The 9,457-nt window shown below is 29.9% G+C and overlaps 1 protein-coding gene across 1 annotated transcript in view; it reads left to right on the forward strand.

The window, feature by feature from the left end:
* LOC113389605 overlaps nt 1-7,411 on the forward strand; it is a 58,422-nt gene extending 51,011 nt beyond the window's left edge. Inside the window, exons 10-18 of the mRNA XM_026626625.1 lie at nt 146-279; nt 783-919; nt 1,783-1,937; nt 2,196-2,274; nt 2,358-2,430; nt 2,518-2,607; nt 4,936-4,990; nt 5,045-5,176; nt 7,182-7,411. Of these exons, the coding sequence (XP_026482410.1) occupies nt 146-279; nt 783-919; nt 1,783-1,937; nt 2,196-2,274; nt 2,358-2,430; nt 2,518-2,607; nt 4,936-4,990; nt 5,045-5,176; nt 7,182-7,411 (1,085 nt within the window). The remainder of the gene's footprint in view (nt 1-145; nt 280-782; nt 920-1,782; nt 1,938-2,195; nt 2,275-2,357; nt 2,431-2,517; nt 2,608-4,935; nt 4,991-5,044; nt 5,177-7,181) is intronic.
* The last annotated feature ends 2,046 nt before the right edge of the window (nt 7,412-9,457 follow it).

Here is a 9,457-nt window from a genome sequence, read left to right on the forward strand (position 1 = left end):
TCGTCTATTTTACCGAAGACCTGGCCCCTAAATATACATCGATTAGAAGAAATTGTTATTGACGATGACCAAAACTTGTTGTTAAAATATGTTTCTTTTTCATTAAATAAATATTTAATCATAAATATATAAATGTATTTTTCAGGTTATGCCTATGATCCTGATTGTATGTACATAAATGGCACAGGAAGAGACTACTACGAATTTTATATCCAACTAAATCGATGTGGAACTTTAGGCAAAAATACACATCATGAGGATAACAGGAAAAATCCTACGGTAAAAAATAAATTAATATAAATTTATACGTATATATATATATATATATATATATATATATATACATATATATATATATATAATGATAGTTATATGATAACTAAAACATTATATTAGAATTATTTATATAATTAAAATTGTTTTATTAGACAAAGCGATAGACCAAGTTTTATGGTTGCCAATTGACTTTTAATTTAATTCTATATGAATTTAAATGTTTTTATATTAAATTTTGATTATCATTATCATTTTAATAATAATTATGTAAAAAATATATTATTGACTAAGGCTTGCTTGTAAACGAATAAATTTTATTTTAACGATCATATTTCTATAAGTATTGTTACCAAATTCAAGACAATTCAATTTGTCTATTACAAATTAGTTAATGTTAATTAATGATAAACTGAACTGCATTTTTTTGTATTTCTTTACATTATGTTTTATTATTATTGATTTAATTTAATGTTAATTTTCTTATATGTGTGTTATTTTCTTTTTAGAAAAATTTCATGTGGAACACAGTGACGGTCCAGTACAATCCTTTAATTGAAGAAGAATTTGATGAACATTTTAAAGTAACTTGCGAATACGGTTATGACTTCTGGAAAACTGTTACATTTCCATTTTTAGATGTAGAGTAAGTACAAACAATATACTAAATTATACTATACATATTTATAAAAAAAACTACTAAAATGAGGAATATGTGGAACAAAGATTTCTCCTTAGACTTCATCATATTAAAATGATTTATCAATTATTTTTAAATACGAAATCTCTAAAACAAATATTAATAAGACAATTCTGCCATAACAGAGCTCATGGCACATTGTCGTCATGGCAACGCTAACTTATGCTTGTTCATTGGTAGTGAAAACTGTCAAAATGTCTATATATTTGCTAAGAAAAAATCTTATGATAACAGAATCTTCGATGGTGCAGTTATCATAAGATTTTTTGTTTGTTTATATGTAAAATACGTCCAATCGCATGGAAAATAGATAGACATTTTCACAGTTTTCACTACCAATACAGACATTTTCAAATATAGACATTTTCACAGTTTCTGGTACCAATAAACAAGCATAAATTAGCGTTGCTGTGACAACGCTGTGCTATAAGCTCTGTTAAGGCAGAATTGCCTAATAAATTCAATAGAACTGTTAGTTAGAAGTAAAATGTATTAAAAATTATTTGATATGAATATAATGGTATATTTTAAAAATACAAGTAGCAAGGAAAAATACTAGTTAATATAATTTTAATACGAATTTCAAATATTTAAATTTCAATAAAAAATAAATTATAATTCATATTTTTATTCTTAGAATCATCGTGTTATTTTAATATCAATATCAATATCAATATCAATATTGCTAATATAAATTTAATATCTAATTATTATTAAATTAATTATTAAAATATAAATTTTTTGGATTTATTAGTTTTGTTTTTTTTGTATAATAATATTTATGTATTTTTTATTTTTTTTATTTTTAGGGTAGCTACTGGAAATCCAGTAGTTTTCACTTTATCGCCTCCAGAATGTTATATGGAAATCAGGAGCGGTTATGGAACTACAGGGGCTCGTGTTGCAGGGCCGGTTAGGGTCGGGGACCCTCTCACTTTAATTATTTATATGAGAAGCAAATATGGTAAGCCAGAAAACCAAACAAAAAAAAATAAGTTGAAATATATATCTAGGTTTATGGCCAAAGAAATCTATTAGAAATTGGACAACATTCAATACTTACAATTTTGCGATTTTGAACAAATTTATTTTACAGTTTAAGTAACTTAAAAATTACAACTTTTTTGTTATAACTTTTTGAACAAATGATAATTTCCATATTAATTGTATGCTAAAAAAATGTTTAAAACCAAATTTAAAAAAATTTAATCTATTATTTTAGATGGTTTTGATTTGGTCGTCAACGATTGCTACGCCCACAATGGAGCTAATAAAAGAATTCAAATGATAGATGAACATGGGTAAGTTAATAATTTTTTGATAAAAAATACTAAAAATGATTTTAATATTTTACAAATTAATTCAAAATATATTTAATTTTCAGTTGTCCAGTAGATGACAAACTTATATCAAGGTTCAGAGGATCTTGGTCTGATAGTGGTGTGTTTGAAACACAGGTAAGTAATTAATTACTAAAAATATTTGTCAATGATTATTAGAAATCTAATTTCTAAATTTGATTTTTAATAATTTTTATTTTCCAGGTCTTTGCCTATATGAAAACTTTTAGGTTTACCGGTTCTCCAGCTCTTTATATAGAATGTGATGTTAGAATGTGCCATGGTCGATGTCCGGTATGAAAAATTGATTTTTTTAAATTGTTATATAATAGTATTTGAGCAAATTTAATATTTATGATTTTGATTTTATTATTAGTATTTATTCCTTAACTAGCTGGCCCGGCAAACGTTGTTTTGCTAAGTAAGATATATTCTAGAGAATCAAAAATATTAATACTTTAAGTGTATAAGGATGTGTTGTTTGAATGCTATATACAATGAGGTATTATAAAAACAATAAACTCTATTAGTTTGTCTATATTTTGTCAATACAATCAGACTGGATATTTTATACACTTTCTACAGAAAACATGGTATAATAGTCCGATCCAAGTATATATTTACCAATTTTATAAATATTTACCAGTTTTATAAATACCAATGAGTATATAATTGTACAAATTAGATCTTTCAAAGCACCGTGTTTGAGAAAAATATGATTTGCAAAAAAAGAGTGCCAAAAATGCATTTTCATATTAACATTTCAAAAAAGTTGATATTATTGAGTTTGTAGTAAAACTTGCAGCCCTATTACATGATTTTACTGAATTACAGAAATGTGTGATTTTATATTTTTATAATTTGGTACACATATTAAGAAATAACATACTAAAATTTTGTACCTCTAGTATAACGTTTTATATTTTTAAATATTTTTCAAAATACTCATCAAACCGCAAGAGTGCATTTGTTGACAAAATTGCACATTTATAGCTTATTTTGTTAGAAACATATCTGATTTTATATTTTTATAATTGAGTACATATATTAGGTAATAACATACTAAAATTTCATAGCTCTAGTATAATATTGTATATTTTTAAAACATTTTTCAAAAGTACTTCTCATATCATATCCAACCGTCGATTCGCAACTAATAAAAAAAGAATATGCAAGTGTGCATTGCAATTTTTTAGTTTCTTCTGTTAGAAACATTTGATTTCATATTTTTATAATTTAGTACGAATATTAAGAAATAACATCCTATAATTTCATAACTGTATTACAACGCTTTATATTTTTAAAATATATTTTAAGCCGTCAATTTGTTTACATCAAAACGTTTTTGTATATAAATAAAACTACTAACAAAATTACTTACTACAATTTAATCATAATTAAATAATATTCACGTAAAACATCCTGTTAAACGTAATGAACCATCATCTGTCAAAAACGTTTGACATTTGACGTATTAGCCACCGTCCATTGTTTTATTCAAATTACGCTTCTACAATAACTTTAAAATTAAAAATGTAAAGTTTCTACGCGATTTTGAAATAATACCTCACCTTTCCGACAACTTACTGATTAGCACGAATTTTTCAAGACTAAGACTGGCCAAATCGGTTTAGCCGTTTTCGAGTTTTAGCGGATCATTTTATCGAGAGCTCCATTTTTATATATAAGATATATATCTTGATAGTTTTTTCGACGTTGAAACATTGTTGAAGATATATATATATATATATATATATATATATATATGTATATATATATATATATATATATATATATTAAAAAAGAGTGCGCGTAAGGATCACACGCGATTGAAGTAAAACTTTTAATATTGTATGAGTAGGCAATTAAGATAAAAATAAAAAAAACATCATATTTGAATTTTAAAAATCATCTTTTAATAATAATAAGATCTCCTGAGCATCGGCACAGCTGTCCTACTGATAATAAGAGTTTGAATATGATGTAAAGCTTTCTTCCTAATTTTGTTACCTATCTTACCAGGAAATTCAAACCATAAACGTAGAAGTTCATCATTATCGCCACGTTCCATGTACACTAATTTTCCTACACAACCATTAGCTAAGCCATCACTCACATCAATATTAGTTGTTATTATGTAAAATTTATTCAGAACTAAAATTATTTCATACGGCAAAGCCCCGGTATCAAAAACCGATTTTTGTGAAACTGCTGACGAATGTATGATTGTTGATATGTCGCATGGCAACCTACATAAATATCCGTGGCAGTAGATATTATTTTGTCTTCACCGAGATTCAATATAAATTTATTATATTCCATGACACAAGAAAAGTCTTATTCCATGAGGACATAATACAGCAACCTCTTCTTTTGTAAAAAAAACGTGATTCAATTAATGCAAGTTCATATAGGGTTTAGCGCTCGACTTACGCATGACATGACGGGAGTGGATACTCGCGACATCAGCGCTTACGGCGTCGTAGTGTTCAACTACACGTTGGCGTTTTCGTTGCATTTGTACGGATTTACACCCGTGTCGCGCCTAATGAATTTTTACACCCATATCGCGCCTAAAGAAGTTTTACTTCAATAAATATTTCACTGACCTCTATTCCTTAGACTCAGCCCTGTCACTGGAGAAACACCAAAATTCTGCAAAAACGTTCCCTCATCGGTTCCACGACCTCCATACCACCAACTTCTGATCAAGGACAATCACCATTATCAGATGGTAATGGTGGTGATGGCACCAGCAAGGACAATAGTAATAAATTATCAGAAAACATCAGCCTTTTCCAAGCACTTCGAGTCCTGCAAGAAGGCGAAGGAGAAACTGATGATGACCAGAGCACTAGAGACGGTGGGTAAAAGATACAATCTGCACAAAAAAAAACAAATTAGTTAAATACCATTAATATAAAATATAGATGGGTAACTCACTCCGGAGTTATCACTCAGATACAACTCCTCTCTCGGAGTGGATCCGAGTGGAGTTGTTTCACAGGATTTGTCATATCCGACTTCCCTAAACTGGTACTAAATATGTTACTGCGTTTTTGCTTTGGGAAGGAAGCTGTCGCTTTCTCGTCTGACAGACAGTTTTATGACCTTTTAAGTATACGTTTTTTTTCAGAAAATACAAGAATATTACTTCGAAGATACAGAACAATGAAATTGTGTTCAAGTGTGAATAGCTCCAATGTATAATTTATTGAATAGTAAGGGGTCATATTTCTACTACGACAATCTTTGGCCGTAAATCAGGAATATACAATACGCGAAACAAAATACATTTGATCTGATTTTTCCATAGCCTGAAATAACTTTAGAGTGTATAATATATCAGTGACGTCAAATGTATTTAAGCAACAAAAAATATTTAGTATTATATTATTACTTTTACACGATTATATAATTGTGTAAAAGTAATAATATGCTAATCGAACTACCCGATATAATATTAATTCTCGAATGGAAATAGCAAAAGAAAAAATTAGAATGCAGAAGAATTATTATTTGGTGAAAATATTTTATGATAAATGTTTTGCTTTTTTAACAAAGTTTACTACATTATTTTTATATAAAATTAATCCAAACTAATTGGTATTGGTATTTAGCCTTGAGGCAAGTTACATGAACTTCCCGATATGTGTAAATAATCTATTTAATCAACAATAAACAAATTAATTTATGAGTGATTAAAAGTATTTCGAGTGGATTTATTACACATTATTGAAAACGAACGAACACTCTATACCAAGTAAATCATCTAATTTTCATTTTAACAAACGTCAAAAAAACTACTCATTTTCTCAAATTTTGATGAATTTTTAAAATTAAACTACTTGTCGTCAGGCCGTAATATTACAGTAAGTTCTATAAGACCATGATATATATCGCTAACAAAAATTCCATAAAAATCGGCTTAAATTTTTTTTTCAACAGTTAATTACAAGAAAACGGCTCGGTAGATTTTCACCTAAAACTAATCAGTATCATTCCCAACTAATGCCTTTCGAACAGTTTTTGATTTTTTGAAATCGATTCGGTAGTTTGAGCTTAAATGTGGACGAAAAGTTTAACACTTTTTTTCAAATTACCAAGAAACGGTTTGGCAGATCGTCTCACATAACTGACAAACGATAGTCCTTATTGAGATACATCAAATGGCTTTTAAATTTCTGAAATCGGTTCAGGCGTTTTTGAGAAAACGTCGATCAAAGGTCTAATTTTGACAAATGCCAAAAAGACCATACTGATTTTTGCAAACTTTGACGAATTTTTAAAGCTAAACGAGTTGTCGTAGGGCCGTAATATTTTAGTAAGTAAAAGACTATGGTATCTATCGTCAAAAAAATTATAATAAAAATCGCCGAAATTTTTTTTTTAAACTTTATTACAAGGAAACGGCCCGGCCGATCTTTACCAAAAACTAATCAGCACGATTCCCAACCAATATCTTTCGAACGGTTTTTGAATTTTCAAAATCGATTAAGAATTGCGGGCTAAAACGTGGACGAAAAAATTTTCACTTTTCTGCTATTTACAAAGAAACGTCTCGGGCGATCGTCACACAAAACTGACAAACGCTAGTCCTCACCGATATACATCGAATGGCTTTTAAATTTTTGAAATCGGTCCAACCGTTATTGAGAAAACGTCGATTTACGGCAAAAAATCTGTTCACATACACACATACACACATACATACTTTTTCCAAATGTTGGTCTCATTCGATTCAGAATGGCTTGAAACGTCGAGAAAACATAACATTAGCGAATCGGATTTTTTTATGAAAACATAAACTTCTTCTTCGGGAAGTTAATAAAATAACAAAATTTATTTACCTCTATTTCTATCACCAGGGTCGAATTCTTCGACTCCAGCCCCCAACCAGACATGTGTAAGGACGTCGGTCCTGAGTGCAGCCCTGGCGTCCCTCTGTGCCTGCTTCGGAGCAGTGACGGCCTGCCTCCTGGTGGCCTGCGCCAAATTGAGGAGCAAATCAGGAGCTGGTGGAGGAGGAACGGGAAAACGGTACGGAGGCGAGAGCGGAGGCAACGGGTATATGAATCATAAGGGACAGATTGATTAAAAAAAAAGAGCTAAGTGTGTGTGTGAGGATGTTTTTGTAGCTTTAATTTAGTAAGTGTAATAGATTAAATATTTTGATGAATGGTTTGTGATCAAATATTTGTAGTTTCTCCCGTATAGTCACAGTCTAAACGCATTTGCAAACTAGCTGTAAGTGGAATTCTGTCTTAAGGCAATTAAGGCATCGTGCCTTAAGGCAAATTGCTGGAACTTCCCGTGCCAAAAATTATTATTTTTTTAAAAACGATTAACATTTTTGAAAAAAATTTTACTTCGAAAAAATAAGATTTTTTAGAAATTTTAAATTGGACAAAAAATTATTTTTTTTGAAAAAAAAATTTTTTTTTAAAAAAAATTTTTAAACAATTTTTTTTTGTAAAAATTTTTTTTGGAAAAAATGTTATCTTCATTTTGACATATTTTGGAAGATCTGAACTTTTTTTCAAAGCAATCGTACTGCCTTAACTGCATAGAGACAAAATATAAAGCGCGTAAGCGCCGCGTCGCTGTCTAACGGAAAAACATTGGTACGGAACCCATAGGAATGTAAACAAAACTTATACTTATTGTTAAAATCTCATAAAATATCTGATAATTTGATATGCATATGTGTAATGTCTAATGATTATTGTTGACCGCCAAATGTTATTTTTTTTAGTTTTTTTTTACTAGATCTCCGAAACCGCTAGACCTATCTTCATGAAAATTTGATCAAATCTTCATCTTGTCAATATAAGTAAAATGTTTTTTGAATTATTCCAATCGGACGCTCCGTTCTCTTAAAAACTGAGTTACCGTTTTTGGCCCTTTTTGCCCCATATCTTCGGAATGGCTAGACCTGCCTTTGACAAAAACTAATCAGCACGTCTCCTTATCAATACGAATCGAATGTTTTTTGAATTATTCAAATTGCTTCATCCGTGTTCCCGAAATCGTCGACGAAAATTTGTATCCGAACACACACACATGGACGCACACACACACACACACACACATACATCAATTTTCTCCAAGGTATGCCAACATATTCAGAAACCTCTGAAACGTGAAGATATATAAAAATTTTCATTTTCGATTTTTTTGCGATTACTTACCCTATGGAAAGTTAATTATAAATAAATCAATTCATCATCTCCAGAACATTAACAATCGTCATTTCATTTCGAATCAAATTCCAAAAAAAAAATAGTTGCCAAATTTACACAAAATTGAAAAAGTGCTCCCGCATAGTCACAGTCTAAACGCATTTGCAAATAATTCTTTGCGACATTTTCACTTATACTGTGCTCAGCTTGGCGGCATTTTCACATTTTTCAATAATTTCACAAAATTGAAAAAGTGCTCCAGTACACAAACAGTCTAAACGCACTTGCGTAAACATTTCTACCAGAGTGGCGCTTAGACTGTGCTTAGCTTGGGTGATTTTTTGAATTTTTAGTCCAAAATTACAAAAAAAAATTTTTGAAAAAAAATTAGAAACAAAAAATTTTTTTTTCCAAAATCAATTGTTTTGTTGAAAAAAGCAGAAAGTTCTTTGAATCATTTAAATCGGACGCTTAGTTCTCTCAAAAACAGCCATTTTTTTTAAATTTAGCTCGGTATCTCCAAAACCTCTGGGCCTACCTTGGCCAAAAACTAATCAGCACATCTCCCTATCAATAGGAATCGAATGTTTTTTAAACCATTCAAATCGGTTGATCCGTTCTCTCAAAAACTCGCTTTCTATTATTTGCACTCTTTGCTCCATATCTCCGTAACGGCTGGACCTGCCTTTGCAAAAAACTAATCAGCACATCTCCCTATCGATAGGAATCGAATGTTTTTTAAAACCATTCAAATCGGTTGATCCGTGCGCCCGAAAACGTGGACGAAAAAAAGCGGACATAAAAACAACACACACACACACACACACACACACACCATCCATTTTTTCTGAAGTATGCGCCAAAATGTTCAGAAACCTCTCAAAACGCGAGAAATGTAAAAATTTTGATTTCGATTTTTGGACGATTACTATAACTTACCCTACGGGAAGTTAATAATTCTG

The sequence above is a fragment of the Ctenocephalides felis genome, unplaced genomic scaffold (genome assembly GCF_003426905.1).
Source record: "Ctenocephalides felis isolate EL2017-DRISC unplaced genomic scaffold, ASM342690v1 CF-g0.4_SCAFFOLD_03573, whole genome shotgun sequence".
In the NCBI taxonomy this organism is placed as follows: domain Eukaryota; kingdom Metazoa; phylum Arthropoda; class Insecta; order Siphonaptera; family Pulicidae; genus Ctenocephalides; species Ctenocephalides felis.